Source organism: Ictidomys tridecemlineatus, chromosome 12 (genome assembly GCF_052094955.1).
Source record: "Ictidomys tridecemlineatus isolate mIctTri1 chromosome 12, mIctTri1.hap1, whole genome shotgun sequence".
Taxonomy (NCBI): Eukaryota; Metazoa; Chordata; class Mammalia; order Rodentia; family Sciuridae; genus Ictidomys; species Ictidomys tridecemlineatus.
The window spans coordinates 61,451,109-61,471,203 of NC_135488.1; the positions used below are offsets into that span (position 1 = coordinate 61,451,109).

At 35.6% G+C, this 20,095-nt stretch overlaps 1 protein-coding gene across 9 annotated transcripts in view; it reads right to left on the reverse strand.

The window, feature by feature from the left end:
• The window catches only part of Alms1 (ALMS1 centrosome and basal body associated protein), a 189,806-nt gene that overhangs the window by 149,887 nt on the left and 19,824 nt on the right, over positions 1 to 20,095 (reverse strand). For all 9 annotated transcript variants that reach the window (XR_013428866.1, XR_013428868.1, XR_013428867.1 and 6 more), the window contains exon 2: positions 14,576 to 14,701. Coding sequence is in view for 6 of the 9 variants with exons in the window: in XM_078029017.1 (XP_077885143.1) it covers positions 14,576 to 14,701 (126 nt within the window). In the remaining 3 variants the exon portion in view is untranslated. The remainder of the gene's footprint in view (positions 1 to 14,575; positions 14,702 to 20,095) is intronic.

Sequence of the window (20,095 nt, forward strand, 5' to 3'; positions counted from 1 at the left end):
AGAGCCTTAGCTAATACTATTTCTCAATTCCTTTTTTAACTATACTAGTCCAGCTTTTTAAAATATAAAATCTACTCATTTTTCTTTTTCTTAATTATAATTGCTAGGAATACATTTATTTTTCCATATTTCTTGAACTTAATTTTATTATACTTTCTAATTTATTTGTTTTTCCCTTTACCATGCCTCTTCAACTTGCAGTTTTTCATTATTTATCTAAAATCTTTGGATTCAATTTTACTTTAAAAACATGGATGGCATTGGTTTTTATTATTTTGAAAATAGTCCATTAGTGGACTCTGTCTTCTTCCTTAACCCACTCAAATGCTTTTAAGAGAATATTGACATATTTTTACTTCTAGATAACATAAAATCCATAAGAACAAGATATGTTATAATTTAGAAAGATTTTCACATTTTCCAACAAGACTCTTAAAAATCTTGGAGAAGATATTTTCAGTATTTAAGAGCATTAGTAAAATGCTTATTTAGTAAAGATTTTAAAAGAAACTCAACTACCCACACATAGTATAAGTTATATAAATATATACAAAGAAAAAAGATTGGAAAGAAATATTTTAAAATATTAATAATACTCATCCATGGCTGTGGAACTACAGAATAGTAGACCCTTGACATCCCAAATTATCTCAACCACTTCTATGATAAATTAGTCAAATATACAACATGAAATTGATGCTAAAAATACATTTTTTACCTTTCTAATACTTGAAAATTAAATCTGAGTATAATTAATTGTAAGGTTATTCCTCCTCTACTTTGAGAATACTCCATTCAATAGGGGACAGTGGGCCAATGGAAGGTTTTAAAGCAAGGGGATTCCAGTTATTTTGACTCTCACTATAACAAAATCTCTAGGCTCAAATCATCTCTCAATCTCTTTGACAATGACTGGATCTCTTAGTTCACTCTTCTCATATCCAACCTCTGACCTCCACAAATCATTTATTTTATTTTTATTTATTTAGTTTATTTTTTTATTTTTGGAACCAGGTATTGAACCTAGGGGCACTTAACTACTGAGCCACATTCCCATTCCTTTTCATTTTTTATTTTGAAACTGACTCACAAAGTTACTTATGACCTAAGTTGCTAAGACTGGCCTTGACCTTCCAGTCCTCCTGTCTCAGCCCCCTGAGTCTCTGGGATTATACATATATGAGACACAACAATTGACTTACTCTAACTCTTCAACATTAGTAATTCTTTAACCTCATCAAGACAAGTATTCTACCATATTTATGCTTTTTGTTATTTCTCTTATATATTTGACACATAATAATATTACATTTTATGGAATACAATATGACCCAGCATGTGTATATAATGTGTAATGATTAGATGATATGAATGGACATATCTATCACCTCCGATATGTATCTGTTTCTGTTTGTTGGGAACATTCAAACCCACTTCCTCTAGTTATTTTGAAATATTCGCTTAACTGTTATCAACCATAGTTATACTACTGTGATATTAAACATTAGAAATTATTCCTCCTGCTATTCAATTGCACCCTTGTATCAAATAATGATCCTCTCTCTATCTCCCTCTCCACTACACCATTCATAGGCACTGGTAAGCACTATACTATTCTTTGCTCCTTCCACTTATAAATGAGAACTTCTAATTCTTTATTAATTTATGATTCTTTAATCTCACACAGATAACTATCCTATCACATTTACATTTGTCATCATGTCTTTCTTATCTGTATTTCCTTCTTTACCACTGAGAATTGATGGGCATTTTTAGAATCACCACCTTACAGATGCTCTTTATCTTCTTGCCTTCTCCATTGTCTTATTTGCCAGACAAAAGCTAGCAATGGCTGAAGCTTCTCATTGCCTCAATCCAAATGGCAGCACAGTGCTAGAGAAACCTCCCCATTAGACAGACTGTTTTTTCTTTAAATTGATGACATTAAACCTCAAGGTTACTCGGTAGCACCTGGAACTCCTAATACATTTTCTTGGTGAGTTAACTCTTTCAAGTGACTTCTACAGAACTCTCCTTCCTTGGTTTGAACTCGTGACTTCATCTCCTACTCCATTATTCAAAGAACAGGAACTCCCAGGTCTTCTTACCACCATATCTACAACCCCATTGCCTACTAAGATTTCTATCTTATGATGTTTAAAAAAAAAAAAAGACTATCAAAGTCCTTCCCATTTCATCACATTGTTAACAAAGACGTACTTTTTATTAACTTTATTTTTATTTATTTATATTTTATGTGGCGCTGAGGATTAAACCCAGTGCCTCACATGTGCAAGGCAAGCACTCTACCACTAAGTCACAACCCCAGCCCTATCATCATTTTTTCAATGATTTCCTTTCCATACTTTTTGAAAAATTTCTTTTCTACTTTCCTTCCTCCATTTTTCTCTCATTACTGAACCATTCCTCTCACCATGCAAACATGCTCATACTAACTTCTCTTCATAAATTTTAAGTAACCTCTGTTCAACATTCCTTTCCTTTCTACATTATGTATTTTGTTATAATGTTTCTATAATATAAAGAATTTTGGTGTTATACCTTTATAATGTCAAAAAGCCCTCAAATCTCTAAATATATTTGATAGATATAAGGGTGACAAGTTTTCGGACAAAGTTTGAGAGAGAAGGAAAGGTTGAACATAGAAATTTGGGTTGTATATGTATATTTATCTTTTTTTTTTCCCTCTATATTATGTTGCCTGGGCTGGCTTCTACAAACTCCTGGACTCCAGCAATCTTCCTGCTTCGTCCCCCAAGTAGTAAGGACTACAACCACGTGTCACTGCACATAGCCCAAATATATTTAAAGCCTCAATGTGGATGAGAACAAAAATATTCCAATACTTTAAGCACAAGTTAAAAACTCAAAAAGATAAATAATTCTGTTCTGGAATAGAGCAATCGCACCTGTGACCAGCTATGCATTATATGTTCACTATATTCTATTTCAATTTTTTTAAAACATCATACAAACAAAATTTTCTTCTTGCAAACCACATTTGAATCATACTCCTCAGCAACTTTCGAACTATAATTCTGGGATTTATGAGAGGAAGATAAAACAGCAAAGAATACTAAAAGAAAACTGCCAGGGAAGTAGAGAGAAAAATCAGAAAAACCCAAGAAAAGAAGTGATTTTAAGATGATTAATATTGTCAAATGCTATTTATTACACCTAAGATGAAGATATTTTTGATGATTACGGCCTGGAGAAGTATTACTGATATCAAGATGGGTACAGGCCAGGGACACTAAACATCCTGTGCTACACAGGACAGCCCCCCACACTAAACAATTATTCAGCCCAAAAATGCTAGTAGTGACAAGGTCAAGAAACTCAGTTTTAGTAGAAAACATAGGCAAAAATCTTTGTGGACTAGGATGACACAAAGATTCTTCAGGATACAAGAAAGCATAAATCACAAAAGAAAAAACATCTATAAGCCAATTTCATAAAAACTTCCATTCCTTGAAGACATGGGAATGCAAAGACAAGCCAAGAGTCTCAGAGAAAATGATTACAAGATCCATATATGATAAAGGACTTGCATTTAGAATATATGAAGCACTTTATAAGCTCAACGAGAAGAAAAAACTATCCATAAAAGGAGGTAAGGGTTAAACCCTTCATTGAAGAACAAAACATGGAAGGCAAATAAGCACATAAAAACATGCTCAGTGGGCTGAGGTTGTGGCTCAGTGGTAGAGCACATGCAAGGCCCTAGGTTCAATCCTCAGCACTACATAAAAATATATAAATAATAAAGATATTGTGTCCAACTACAACTAAAAAAATAAATTAAAAAAAAAACATGCTCAGTATCATTCGTCACTAGGTAAATACACATTAAAACCACAATGTGACACCATACATTTTAACGTGGCTAAAAAAATTTTTTTAAAACTGACAATACCAAGATAGAGTAACCAGAACTATCATAAAATTCTGGGAATTAAAGATAGTGCAGCTACTCGTGGAAACATTTTGACCTTTTCTTATAAAGTTAAATATACAACTACCATAATAGTGAGCTAGGTATTTACTCAAAAGAAATGAAGCTGTATGTCTATTTAAAAATCTGTACGTGAACAGAATACTATTTAGCATCAAAAATTAAAGAGGACCAAATTATTGATACTTGCCACATGGGTCAATCTCAGAAGCATGCACCAAGTGAAATAAGTCTGTTACAAAAGTCTACACACTGTATAATTCAGAAGAGGCAAAAACTACAGGGGCAGAAATCCAATCAGCATGGGAATTGATAACTTAAAAAGGAACATAGAGGGCTGGGATTGTGGCTCAGCTGTAGAGCACTTGCCTAGCACAGGCAGGACCCGAGTCTGATCCTCAGCACTACATAAAAATAAAGGCATTGTGTTGTGTACATTTTTGCACCTAAAAAATAAATATTTTTTTAAAAGGGACACAGAGAGACTTCTGGGGGATGATAGCAATGTTATATATCTCAAAGGTAATTGGTGTTTACATGACCATAGTATTTCTCAAAGCTCAATGAAAGACAATATGCCTCAAAGATTGAATTTTGCTATACTTAATTTATACATCAATAACCCTGACTTTTTAAAAGGAGAGTAAGGAAAAAGGAAATAGAAACTATAGACAATTCTTGTAAATTTCACTGTAACAGGGAGCAGAATATAAAATTGAGCCACAGCTAAAAGGGAAGAGAAAGTGAGACATTTGTACTGAAGTTGCTGGTGATGACAAGGTCTAACCTGTGACCACAGAATTAGTAACAAAGAGGAGGTATGAAAAGGCTAAAATGGGGTAATGAGATAAAGAACACTGAAGGCTAGATCAAAGACCTAAGAATCTCAGGTACTAGATAGTACCTTAGTCCACTTTTTCTGCTATTAAGACAAAAAAAAAATCACAGATTAAGTAATTTGTTCATTGTTGATTGACTGATTGATAATACTGGGGATTGAAGCCCAGGAACTTTACCACTGAGCTACATCCCCAGTCTTTTTTTTTTTTAAGAGAGAGAGAGAGAGAGAGAGAGAGAATTTTAATATTTATTTTTTAATTATCGGCAGACACAACATCTTTGTTTGTACATGGTGCTGAGGATCGAAACCAGGCCGCACGCATGCCAGGCGAGCATGCTACCGCTTGAGCCACATCCCCAGCCCCCAGCCCCAGCCTTTTTCATTTTTATGTTGAAACAGGGTTTCACTAAGGTGCTAAGGATGGCCTCAAAATGCCAATCCTCCAGCCTCAGCCTCCCAATTTGTTGGGATTATAGGTGTATGCCCCCAGGTCTGTCAGATTGGGTAATTTATAAACAATAGATGTTATTTGATTCACAACTGTGGAGACTGTAAAGTCCATGATCAAGGGGTTCCATCTAGTGAGAACTCTGTTAACATCATCATAACACAATAGAAGGCATCACATAGTGGTAAAGAAATAGGGCTGGGGATGTGGCTCAAGCGGTAGTGCGCTCACCTGGCATGTGTGCAGCCCGGGTTCGATCCTCAGCACCACATACAAAATAAAGATGTTGTGTCCGCCGAAAACTGAAAAATAAAAAGGAATATACAAATACAAGAAAGAAAGGACTGAAGGGGTAAGCAACACAGTGGGCTAGAGGAAAGTTGTATTTCTTGCCACTCCATGACCTGGGTTTCAAATATCAGTTAATATTGCTTCCCTGAGAGATGGGTAAAAGAGGGATTTCACTAAATCTCAATACCAGACAGTCAGAGAGCCTTACAGACAGAACCTTTTGTATATTAAACAGAGAAAAAGGCAACATTAGAGCCAAGATAGCATTTGTGGCAGCAATACTGCTCCTTGCTGCCACAGCTCAGAGGGAGAGAAAAAGTTGAAAACTACAATGGACGACTGTAGTGCACAAAAACCTGGGATTTCAAGGGCAGCCTGTCTTAGGCTATACCAGAGGCTATAATGTTTAGTACACAATTCCATGTAGGATGTCTCGTGCATCCCATCAGTCCACAAAGCACTAAGGCAGGAGCCGTGATGACACAAACTCTGCAAGGAGGCTACAAAAAACAGGATTTCTAAGCTCCGTCCAAACATGGTCCTGGCAGGCACCTGCCCTGAGACATACTGTGCCTAACAGAACAAAAGTAAAACAGGCACAGAGATTACTGCACCCAGAACAACACAAGAGAGAGGAAAAGGAGAGCTGGATCCCTTAATCCCTTGAGTCTACAGGCTCACAGAATCACCTGAAGGGGGTTGAGGTTCTGATTACATTTGGGGACTAAGACCGGAAGCCTGGAAAAGAAGGGTCCAGGGGCAATAAAGCAGGCAAATGAGAGGCTCTCCCACCCCACGAGTGAAACCCTGGAGAGACTACCGAGATACGGTCTCCCACTGTTGGTTGACAACTGATGAGTCCTAGAGGTGCACTGATCTAATCTATCAGAGCAGTCACTACCCTGCAAAGCCCCTGAGACCTGACTAAACCTAAGTCCTACCTTTAGGAATTCCACCTATGAGAACTCCTCTCAGAGAACTCTGTAGCAGCCCCACCCTGAGAGTGCATCAAACTGGTCAGTATAGACAAAACTCCAACTGGCAGTACTTCCCATCCCACCCTACCTCATACTGCCAAGAAGGAAAGCTGAGAATTTTTCAACTCCAGCTGCAACTTTGGGAGAAACACAAAAAGAGGAAGGATTTAACAACTCAAAGCCCCTATTTTATGCGTAGTATATACCTCCAGAAAAAAAAACAGAAACAAAGACAGTTGGGCACAGACAGTGAACATATATTCTACTGACAATTTTGACCAGCTCAGTGGAAATGATTTCATAATTTTCATCAAGGATCTCTTTTTAGCCCAGAGCAGTGGTGCACACCTATAATACTAGCAGTTAGGGAAGTTAAGGCAGGAAGACCACGAATTCAATGTCAAGCTCAGTAAAAGGAAGGCATGAAGCAATTCAGTGAGACTTTGTTTCTAAATAAATTCAAAACAGGGCTGGGATGTCGCTTAGTGGTGGAGTGCCCCTGAATTCAATCTCTAGTTCCCCACCACCACCAAAAAAAAAAATCTCTTTTTATTTATTTTCTTTCTCTCTCTCTCTCTCTCTCTCTCTCTCTCTCTCTCTCTCTCTCTCTCTCTCTCTCTCTCTCTCTCTCCCCGTGTGTGTGTATGAACTGAATGTTTCATGAACATTTATGCATATACATGTTTCCTTTTTCTCATCTGTAGCTTTTTTTAATGTAGTTATTTTTCCTTGCCTTGTCTTTTGAGGATAAGGGGTTTTTATTAGTACACTTTGATTTAGTTTTATAATGTTTTTCATTTGTTGGTTTCTCTTGTTTCTTTTCTTCTCTCACTTCTTTATTTTTTACTAAGAGCCAAATTCTATTGCTCTCTCTTGCATTCTCCCTTTAATTTTTTACTTCTATTTTTTCTTCTTCTCCATCATAACTATCATATCCTAAATCTCTTCTGCATTCTCTCTGTTCATCTTTTGAAATTGTAAACTCTTTTCTACCCACCTAGCTCATTTTCTTTCCTCTTAATTAACTCTATTTTTTTGTTGTTGTTGTTTGTTTGTTTGTTTCTTTTGGTAGTTTTAATGGACAGCATGCCTTTATTTTATTTGCTTATTTTTCTGTATGTGGTGCTAAGGATCGAACCCAGTGCCTCACACGTGGTAGGCAAGTGCTATGCCACTGAGCCAGAGCTGCAGTCCATTAACTCTACTGTTAACATCTTTTAGCACTAATTGGCTTATATATCACCTGTCCCCACCATTAATGCTGCTGCAATGATTACTTCGTGGATGCCATAGGTGACTCCTATTGTTTGATTTAATGCCAATATAATACATGATTACTTAACTGCTTTTACTGATGGTAATTGCTGATCCAACCATTTCTGTTTATTGTATCAATTAACATTGTAGATGTCACAGTAGGAACTAAGTATTTAGTTCAATGCTATAAATTGTTTGCTTTGATTGTTGCAATTATTTTTCTCCTCCTAATTTGTGAGGTACTGTAACCTGCACGGACACTACAAGTTGATAGGGTAGAAATTCTGCTACTTCAGAACCACACTGTTAGATGAGTAGGCACATAAACAATATGAAAAAGCAAGAGAACAAACCATCTCAAACAACCCAAAGGCCTCAACAACAGATTCCATGACACCACAGTGGAGGAATATCAGAGAAGGAATTTAGAAAGTTCATAGTGCAACTGTTCTACAAGCAAATGATGATGTAAGGAGTGAAATCAGAGAGAAAATACAGAAGTGAAAGATGACTTCAACAAGAAGATAGAGATTCTGAAAACGAATCAATCATAAATCCTCAAAATGAAGGACTCAATAACCCAAATTAAAAATTCAATGGAAGGGGCTGGGGATTTGGCTCAAGCGGTAGCGCGCTCACCTGGCATGCGTGCGGCTCGGGTTCGATCCTCAGCACCACATACAAAACAAAGATGTTGTGTCTGCCGATAACTAAAAAATAAATATTAAAAATTCTCTCTCTCTCCTCTCTCACTCTCTCTTTAAAAAAAAAAAAGATTCAATGGAAAACATCACCAATAGACTAGACCACTGGGAACACAGAATTTCAGTCAAAGACAAAGCATATGATGTTGAACATAGAGAAAACATATTAAGAGACCATGAATGGAATATTAAGAAATATGGGGTAGCATTAAAAGGCCAAATTTAAGATATATAAGGATAGATGAAGGCTCTGAAATACAAAGTAAGAATGCACAATCTTTTCAATGAAATAATATCAGAAAAATTTACCAGCCCTAAGAAGGAAATTGAACTTCAAATCCAGGAGGCATACAGGACTCCAAATATACAAAATTACAATAGATCCACCCCAAGGCACATTATTATGAAAATGCCAAACATACAAATACCAATAGAATTTTAAAAAGCAGCCAAAGAAAAATGAAATGGTCACATTTAACAGTAAACCAATCCAGATCTCAAATGATTTCTAAACCCAACCCTAAAAGCTAGGAGATCTTAGAATAATACATACAAAGCTCTGAAAGAAAATGGATGCCAACCAAGAATACTGTACCTAGCAAAATTAAACTTCAGAATTGAAAACGAAATAAAAACCTTCCACCATAAACAAAAGCTAAAAGAATTCACAACTAGAAAACCTGCACTATAATAGTTCAGTGAGTACTAAACTATTTCATGAATTAGAAATGAAAATTAAAAATGAAAACCAGCAGAGGGAGGACAGTCTATCAAACGAGTGTCAAATATCAAATGAGTTAAATTAGAAATAAATCAAAACTTCAGGGAATAAAAATCATTTCTCAATAATAATAATTTAAATGGAGTAAACTTATCCATCAAAAAGCATAGGTTGGCAGGTTGCATTAAAAAAATAGGACCCAACAATATGCTCTCTCCAAGAGGCTCACCTCACAGGCAAAGACATGCACAGACTAAAAGTAAAAGTATGGGAAAAAACATACCACTCACAAGAATCTCATAAACAAGCAGGGGTTTCTATTCTCCATATATCAGATAAAGTGAACTTCAAGCCAAAGTTAATCAGAAGAGACAAAAAAAAAAGTCACTTCAAACTATGTTAGGGAATCATTCAACAACAGGAAATAACAATTGTTAATATTTGTCCCCCAAATAATGGAGCATACATAATCAAAACCCCTCTCAATGCCAAGAATTAAAAAGACCACAATGCAATAATATTGAGTGACTTTAACATACCTCTCTCATTACTGGATAGAACATCCACACAAAAACTAAACAAAGGGGCTGGGGTTGTGGCTCAGCAGTAGAGCACTCACCTAGCACATGCAAGGCCCTGGGTTCCATCCTCAGCACCACATAAAAAATAAATAAATAAATAATAAATAAATAAAGGTATTATGTCCAACTACAACTAAAAAATAAATATTTTTTTAAAAACTAAACAAAGAAGCTATAGAACTAAAAAGTACAATTAATAATTTAGACCTAACCAACATATATAGAATATTTAATCCATCAATGACTGAATATACTTTCTTCTCAGTAGCACATGGAACATTTTCTAAAACAGGCCACAAAGAAACTCTTAGGAAATACAAAAAATATATAGAGACAATACCCTACATTCTATCAGATCAAAATGGAATGAAATGAGAAATTCATAAAATAAAAAATAGAAATTAAACCTGGAGACTAAATAATTTACTATTGAATGATCAATGGATAACAGAAGAAACCAGGGATAAAATAAAAAATACATTAACACAAAGGTAAATGAGAATAGTGATACAACATATCAAAATCTCTAGGACACAATGAACACAGTGCTAAAATGAAGGGACACAACTTTCAGCATTCACTAAAAAATAAAAAGATACTAAATAAACAATCTAATGTTACATCGCCAAGCCTTTGAATAAAAAGAACAAACTAACACCTAAATCAATAGAAGACAGGAAATGATCAAAATCAGAGCCAAAGTCAATGAAGTTCTAATCTAAAAAAAATTTCAAAAAACCGACAAAAAAAAAAGTTCGTTTTTATGTACCTTACCAAGGTTAACCAAATGAAAGAAAAAACACAAATTGTTAAAAATCCGTGATAAAAAAAGGGAATATCTCCACACAGACACTTCTCAAAAGAAGAAATACAAATGGTCAACAAATATATGAAAAAATGTTCAACATCTCTAGCAATTAGAGAAATACAAATTAAAACTACACTGAGATTTCATCTCACTCCAATCAGAATGGCAGTTATTAAGAATAAAAGCAACAATAAGTGTTTGCAAGAAAAAGGGTACATTCATACATTGCTGGTAGGACTGCAAATAGGTGCATCCACTCTGGAAAGTAATGTGGAGATTCCTCAAGAAACTAGGAATGGAACCACCATTTGACCCAGCTATGCCACTCCTCAGTTAATATCCAAAATATTTAAAATTAGCATACTACAGTGATATTTAAAGCAGCTCAAGTCAGAATAGCTAAGCAAATAGAGCCAACTTAGATGCCCTTCAACAGATGAATGGATAAAGAAAATGTGGTATATATACACACAATGGAGTATTATTCACCTATAAAGAAGAATGGCTTTATGACATTTGCCAGTAAATGGATGGATCTAGAGACTATATGCTAAGTAAAATAAGCCAGTCCCCAAAAACCAAAGGTCAAATGTTTTTGCTAATATTTGAAAGCTAACACACAACAGAGGGGATGGGGGTGAAGAATCAATATTCAGTAGATTAGACAAAGCGGAATGAAGAGGATAAGAAAAGGAACAAACCTGACACAATTTTCCTATGTACATATATGAATACACCACAGTGAATCTCATTATGTACATCCACAAAAAATTTTTTAAAAAAATCACTATGGATAAATGGCAGATGATCAATAGAGGGAAGGGAGATCCCAGTACCTCTGAGGCAAGGGGAAAGAGAGGTACTGGGGTCTGATTTAGAATAAGATATATTCCATGCTTGTATAATTATAGCAAGAAAAAAAAAGAAGGCATCAATTTTTAAACCGTGCTCTACCATAAACATGCTACTATGGTTTGGACATGGTTTGTCCTCTAAGAGTTCAGGTGTTAGAAGCTTGGTCCCCAATGTGGTGGTATTAAGAGGAACCTTTAAAAGATGGTCCTAATGCAAAGTAATTAGATCATTACAGACACTTGTCCTCAGAAGAGATTAAAGCTAATATCACAGAGTGAGTTTCTTCTCATGAAAATTAAATTAAAAATAGAGCACTTGCCTAGTGCAGAGGGGGCCCTGGGTTTGATCCTCAGCACCACATAAAAACCAATAAATAAAATAAAGTTTAAATTCTTAAAAAAAAAAAAAAAGATAGTTCTCATGACAAGTTGTTATGAGAGCAAGACTGGTTCCTACCCTCTGTTGGCCTTTCTGACTATCTGATCTCTTCTGTACACATTCCCACAACTGTGAAGCCATCTACCATAAGGCCCTAACCAGAGCTAAGCATATGTCAGTACCATGCTCTTGAACCTCTACAATTTTGTATGGAAAATAAACCTTGTTTTGTTTATAAAATGCACAGCCTTAGGTATTTTGTTACAGTAACACAAAATAGACTGAAACACATGTTCTCAGGGAATATCAATCTATTTAGGAATATAAACTGTATTAGTCTCCTAAGGCTACCATAAAAAATGAAAAAATAGGTGACTTAAAACAGCAAAAATTTACTCTTGTTTCCAAAGCCAAAAGTCTGAAATCACAGTGTTGCCTCTCTGAACCTTCTAGGGGAATTCCTTTTTAATTTGCAAAGCCCTGGCATTCCTTGGCTTCTAGAAGCATAACTACAATCTCTGCCTCCAGCTTCACATGGCTGTCCTCTCCCTGTGTGTTTTTTTGTTCTCATGGCATTCTCTTACAATGATCCCAGGATATTAGATGAAGGGGCTATCCTACCCCGTTGTGGCCCCTTAACTTAATAAGCACATCTACAATCAACTTATTTCTTAAAAGGTCATATTCTGAGGTACTGAGCATTATGATTTCAACACAGCAATAAAGGGACACAAAATATTTAACCCATAACAATTCCCTTTTATTTAATGGCCCCTGAGTAGTCTGATCAGGACTTACTCTTAACTCCTCTCTCTCCTTTTCTATCTTACATTTAATAGGTACCCACTGCAATTTAGAAGAAGTTGGAGATACTGGAAGAATTCTCAATACTCAAGTTACCAGAAAATCAACCTTCAATATTTAAACGTATGACTAAGGCTGAATTTCTTCCAAAGATACATGAGCTTTCCCCCATCTGCTCTTGATTCTTCTATTTCTTCTAAGTTTATGACTACGTTCTAGCTCATTCTCAAAGCATGGTCTGAGGATCCCTGGTGGTCACCGACAAGCTTCCCGGCAATCAATGATGGCCACCCTTTTCTAACCATATATGGCAGGTCAGATTTCCTTCATATACTTAAACCAAAACAAAATATCCCAACTGACTAAATGCAAAAGCACATGTAAAAACATGATTATGATAGTTAATTTTATTTATCAAAATGAGTGAATCAGGTAGTAATCAGATATTTGGTAAAACATTACTCTGGGTGTGTTTAAATGAGAAGACTAAACAAAGCATTTGCCCTCCCCAATGTTGGTAGACCTGATCTAATTGTGTAAAGGATCAAAAAGAACAAAAGGAAGTCAAAAGAGAATTAGTTCTGGCATCTCCAAGCTGAAACATTGGTCTTCTGCCTTCAGACTCAGACTGGAACTTACACAATCTTACCTAAAGATTGTCAGGTCTTTGAACTCAAGACAGAAACTATATACTGTTTTCTGGGTCTTCAGCTTACAGATGTTGGGACTTCTCCCAGCCTCCATAATCATAAAGCCAATTCCTTAAAATAAAGCCAATTTGTGTGTGTGGTATGTGTATATATCACTATCCTATTGTTTCTATTTCTCTGAAGAAGCCTAATACACCAAGAGTCTCCAATTAAACCATACATTAAAGAAATCTATAAAAATGTTAAACAATGCTATTCTCCCTTTCTTTTTGAGGAAACAGTCATTTTTCATTTTAAAACACACTTTTGGTAGTATTATAAACCTATTTTATAATTCTTTTTATTGGTGGTACTGAGGATCAAACTCAGTGCCTCACATGTGCATGGTAGGCACTCTACCACTGAGCTATAGCCCCAGCCCCCCCCCATTTTGTAATTCTAAACTAAATATTTTTTAAATTTTTTTTTAATTTATTTCATGCTAATATATACATAACCCATGTAAACAGATGCTCTTTTGAATACTTGAGATTGCAAAGGGTCCTAAGAACAAAAAATAAAGTGTTATGGGCCATTCTAAATGGGCAATGACCAAACAGAGTCCATTTTACCCTGGGACTCCATATCGTGTAAAAAAATGCTTCTTCCGTGGGAAAGCCCCACCTCGGTACCCATTAATAGTTACCTAGCATAGTGTACTTGGCAACACAAAATAGTAATTCTTATACAATGTAAAATTATTCTCTTTGCTTTCCATTTTTCTTGGGCAATGTACCTTGTCAGAGATTGATTGTCTAGACGTTATTAACCATTCTCTAACTTGTACTTAATTAGAGTCATTTTGTCTGTTTGCTTGCTGCTATGCCAACCTGGAAAGTCCTGCAGGAAATACCAACGTACCCTTTGCATTGTCTCACAAACTGCCCAATCCAGCTTCTGTACCTGCTTGCTTACAGCTACGTCAACCCAGATGTAATTTTTGCCTTTAAATATCCTAAAATGCTCACTCAGTCTTGGGGCTGTTCCTTGCAGAGAGTAATGGGTCCTTCCTGCAGGGAGCAGTTGCTGGCTGGCCGGCTAAATATACACTCTTCAATTTGGGCAAAATTGGGACTTGGTGTGTTTTCTGAGTGACCTGCCCCACAACAAAAGTAAACTGCTATTCCATATAAAGTTTACAAAGAAAACTGAAATAGTAACTTACCTCTTCTCACTTCTTCATAGCAGAATTTCTTGTATACTAACCAAAAGAAAAATGGTTTGCCAATTCGTCCCCAGACATACCTGATCATCCCCAGAATCCCACTGAACTGTTGTTTCTGACGAGGCTACATTACTATCAGAAATATGTTTTCTAATATCACCTTCATAAGATGACTGTTGCCAAACATTATCAGTCAATGGAACAACCTGAAAGTCAAAAACAGACTTACATTAGTAACACAACCACTGCAATTATACAACAATAAAAATAACCTAATACATAAATATACTTCTCAGTTTATAAACCATTTACACATAAATAACATTTTGGCTTCAAGACTTCTATCTAATTTATTATCCTCACCTAAAAATAAGGATCCAGGGACTTAAGATTACCCAGTTAGGACCAAATATGCTTTCCAATAAACCACAGCAGTTCCACAGTTCCATAACCTCCTATATCTATAGAGGTTAAAAAAAAAAAAAGACAGAAACAAGCAATTTGTCTATTTTTAAATCTTACTGCTTATAGCTAAGGCATTGATTCTAACAGTAGGGGTTAAAATCAACTCATAACAGAAATGAGAACAAAAGCCATGACCTCTGTGTGTGAAGTCAGAGGTTGGAAAAGAATTCTCCTGCCTGTTAAAAAAGGAAAGAGAAGTTGTAACCATTTCCCAAGGTTAAACCTGTGCAAATGGCAAAGATCAAAGGAACCAAACAAAATGATTTGGATCAAACCACCCCGATTCAGAGAATGGTTCCAGAGAAGTTTCCAATAAGCCTGCAGAACAAGAACCCAAAGCTTCGCATATGAGATTTTGTTCTAAAAGATGGCACAACGGCAAGGAGGAAACAACCACAAAAACAACAGAGAGAACAGTGCAAAGAGTAAACAAAATAATGCTCTCTATAAAAACAAGATTACAAGACAGACAAGATGGTAGATTAGGGGGAAGTGGCTTTTCTCCCAGCTGAGTGCCTCGGATGCGAGAAAACTACTTCTCTGAGGTGGGAGGTAGGGGGGGCACTCCAATGATATGCAATATTGGACAGAAGCCTTGAACATTGGAAATTTGGAGTACTTCGGGCAAGGCTAAGGTTAGAAGTGGACCTGAGCTCCAGGTGGGAGTGGGGAAAATTAATACTGAAGGTCACAAAATATCAAAAAGAACTGGGGAAAACTTGGGGTAGGAAATCCCAGGGTTGGTGGGGCAGCCTGCCCTGGGCCGTTCCAGAGGTTGTTCGACCCATTAAGCTAGAGCACAAAAGTCACAATCTGCCAGAGTGCATGGGGAGCCCAAGCATTTTAATACCTCTATGAGACAATGGCACAAACTCGACCTGGAACTTATATCCGTGAGTTCAGGGATGAAACCAACACTTGAATCTGGCAGACACCAACAGCAAGATGTAAACTGAGACTAGCAAAGCAGAAGAATTTCTGGCACTAAGAATTTCTGCCATGGGCTGGGCTTGTGGCTCAGCGGTAGAGTGCTCGCCTCGCACGTGCAAGACCCTGGGTTCAAGCCTCAGCACCACATAAAAATAAATAAATGAATAAAGGTATTGTGTCCAACTACAACTAAAAAAGTAAATATTAAAAAAAAAAAAAAACAATTTCAGCCACGAAGACCATTTCACCTGGGAGTAATACAGATTAGAAAGGCCTGAGAAAGCTTGTCCTCCCTTTCCCCGCTTCAACCTCACAGCACCAAAGGACCAGTGGCAGAGAGAAAATGAACAGGCGGGCAGGGTGACTGAGCTCAGTGATCGGAAACAGTCATTGAAAGACCAAACAAGGGCAGTGTCCCTGAACACTGTTCTAAACATCAGAATCTGCAAAATACTGACTCCCTCTTCCCAGGAGTGGTGCCCTGGAGAAAGTAGAGGGGGTACAGTCCTAGAAGTGGTTGATTCACTAATACCTGAAAACTCCCCACACAATATCCCTACACCATAAAACACCTGGGGCTTACCAGACCTTATCCCCACCCCTGGGAGCTTCACTTGCAGAAATTCATCTCACAGAACACAGCGGCAACAATACCCTGGAAGTAAAGACAAAAGCATCTTCCACAGCTCTTCATCCCATCCTGCTATGAAGGGAAGCTGAGAAACAGAAGGGCAGTTTGGCACAGACAGTAGGTAAATACTCTCATTGATATTCTGTTATTTTGTTTTTGTTCTATTGTATTATTTTTGAGTGTATACTGATTGATACATGATAAACATTTATGCATTTGAACTAATACATTTTTGTGTCTGCTTTTTCATTTTTAGCTTTTCTTGAAAGCAGATATTTTTTCGTAGGTTAAGATTTTTTAATTACTATATTTTGGATTGATTTTCTAATGTATCCTTCACAACTGTTTTCCTTTGTTTCTATTTGTTCTTGCCAACAGCCAAATTCTATTGCTCTTTCTCACTCTGTCTTTAATTCTTTTACTTCTGTTTTTTGTTCTCCCACCTCATAGAAACATTGTCTCCTCTGCATTTGCTCTATTTACTTCTTGAATCTACAGACCCTTATCTACCACCCCATCTCTTCTTCTTTCCTCTTAAAGAACTCTATCTTCAACTGGACACTTAGACATATTCATATATCTTTATTGTTTCTCATTTCTAGCATTTTCTTGAAAGTAGTTATTTCTCACAGAATAATATTTTGAAGACTAAGAGGTTTGATTAGAATATATTGATTTTATTCTTGTAATCTTTTACTTCTCTATTTTTTTACTATTTAATTTTTATTTTATACATTTTTTCTCACACTTATCATTTCCTTCAACTCTTTCTCTTTTCCTCCCCTAACAGCCAATATCTATTATTCTCTTTCATTCTTTCCATAATTTTTTAAATATTTTTATTAGTTATTGATGGCTCTTTATTTTATCTACTTATTTATATGAGGTGCTAAGAATCAAACCCAGTGCCTCACACATGCTAGGCAAGCGTTCTACCACTAAGCCACAATCCCAGCCCTTTCTTCAATTTTTTACTTCTATTTTCTCTCCTCCTCCCTCATACTCATCACATCCTACATCACTTCTGTTTTATCCCTATTCACTATGTGAAATTATAAACCATTTTGAAACTTACTGTTTTCATTATAGACAATAACTGATCATATTATTTCTGGTTGATCTGACAATCAACACTGTAGATTTCATATCAAGAGCTATTTGGTTTAATTCTGTAAACTGTTTGCATTGGTTGTTGTAAACTGTGAGGTATTGGATACTATAAGTCCACAGAATATAAAATGACATGAAAAAGCAAGGGAACAAATTCTAATAAAAGAAAATATTTCGATAACAGAATCCACTGACACCACAGTGGAAGAAATGTCAGAGAATTTTAGAATGATCATATTTAAATTAATCTGAGGTAAAGGATGATGTAAGAAACAAAATACTGGAAGCAAAGATCACTTCAAAAAAAGAAACGGAGTTTCTAGGAGGAAAAAAAACAATCAGAAATCTTTGAAATGAAGGAATCAATAAACCAAATCAAAAATTCATTGATTAAAAAAAATTCATTGATAAATATCACCAGCAGAATGGACCACTTGGAACACAGTTTCAAGCAATGAAAATAAAACATATAATCTTGAAAATAAAGTTGAGCATGGAGAAAAGATGTTAAGAGGCAATGAAGAGAACTTCCAAGAACTATAGAACATAAAAAGACCAAATTTAAGATTTATTGGGATAGATAAAGGCTCAGAGATACAAACAAAAGAAATGAACAAATTTTTCAACAAAACAATATCAGGAAATTTCCCAAACCTAAAGAATAAAATGAAAAATCAAATGCAGGAGGCATACAGGATGCCAAATGTTCAAAATTACAACAGACCCTACACCAAAGCACATTATTATGAAGATGACTAACACAGAATAAGGATAGAATTCTAAAGGCTCTCAGAGGAAAAAAACAACAGGTCACATTTATTTTTTAATTTTTATTTTTTTTAAATATATGAAGCACCTTCCTTATACAGAAATCAACAGCACTTCTTTTTTTTTTTTTTTTTTTTTTAGTTCTTGGCAGACACAACATCTTTGTTGGTATGTGGTGCTGAGGATCGAACCCGGGCCGCACGCATGCCAGGCGAGCGCGCTACCACTTGAGCCACATCCCCAGCCCCAACAGGTCACATTTAAAGGGAAACCAATTTGGATCGCATCTGATTTTTTCAAACCCAGACCCTTAAAGATAGGAGGTATTATTATAATAATACATACCAAGCTCTGAAAGAAAATGGATGTAAAACCAAGAACATTATACCCTGAAAAACTAAGCTGCAGAGATGATGATAAAATAAAACCCTATAAAAAATTGAAGTTAAAAGAACTCAGAAATAGAAACTCTGCTCTATGAAGCATACCAACCAAAATATTTCACGAAAACGAAATGAAAAATAAAAATGAAAACCAGCAAAGCAGGGAATTGTACTAGAAGAATAGTCAATCGAAAGAGAAACTAATTCAAATTAAAAACCAGAAATAAATCTAAATGCCAGGGAACAAAATACATTTCTCAATAACAATGAATGTAAATGGCCTAAATTCATCATTCAAAACACACAGACTGGCAGACTGGAATAAAAAAACAGACCCAACAATATGCATCTCCAAGATACACACCTCAAAGATAAAGACATGAACAGACTGAAGATGAAAGGATGGGGAAAAACATATCACTTACATGGATCTTGTAAACAACCAGGCGTTTCTATCCCCATAGTGGACTTCAAGTCAAAATTAACCGGAAGGGACAAAGAAGGACATTTCATACTGCTCAAGGGAAATATACATCAATAAGACATAAACACACTCCTTATATCAATGGAGCATCTATGTGCATCAAACCTTTCACAATCTCAAGAATCAAAAGATCACAATACAATAATTCTGGATGATTTCAACACACCTCCCTCCAAAGGGAAAAATAAAGAAGTAAAAAATAAAGAAGTTACAGAAATGAAAAATACAATTAATAATTTAGATGTAATAGACATATATAGAATATTTAATACATCAATGACTGAATACACTTTCTTCTCAATAGCATGTGGATCCTTCTCAAAAATAGACCATTTTATAGTAAGTCAAAAAGCAACTCTTAGCAAATACAAAAACTAGAAATAATACCTTACATTCTATCACATCATAATGGAATGAAATTAGAAATCAACAATAAAATTTAAAACTGAAGCTACTCTACCACTTGGAGACTAAATAATACCCAATAGATAACTGAAGAAATGAAGGATGAAATAAAAAATACTTAGAAGTCAGTGAGAATAGTGATACAACATAAAAAAATCTCTGAGACACTATGAAGGCAGTTCTAATACGAAAGTTCTTTGCATTAAGCTCACTCATTAAAAGAATAGAAAGTCACTGAATAAATAATAATAACTTTACATCTCAAAACCCTAGAAAAAGAATTAACACCAAAAGGAGAAGATAGGAAACAAATCAGAGCCAAAAGTTAATGAAATTGAAACAAAAATAAATTCAAAAAAAAAAAACAATAAAAAAGTTGATTTTTTGAAAAAAAAATTGATAAACTGTTCCCAAACTAGTGAAG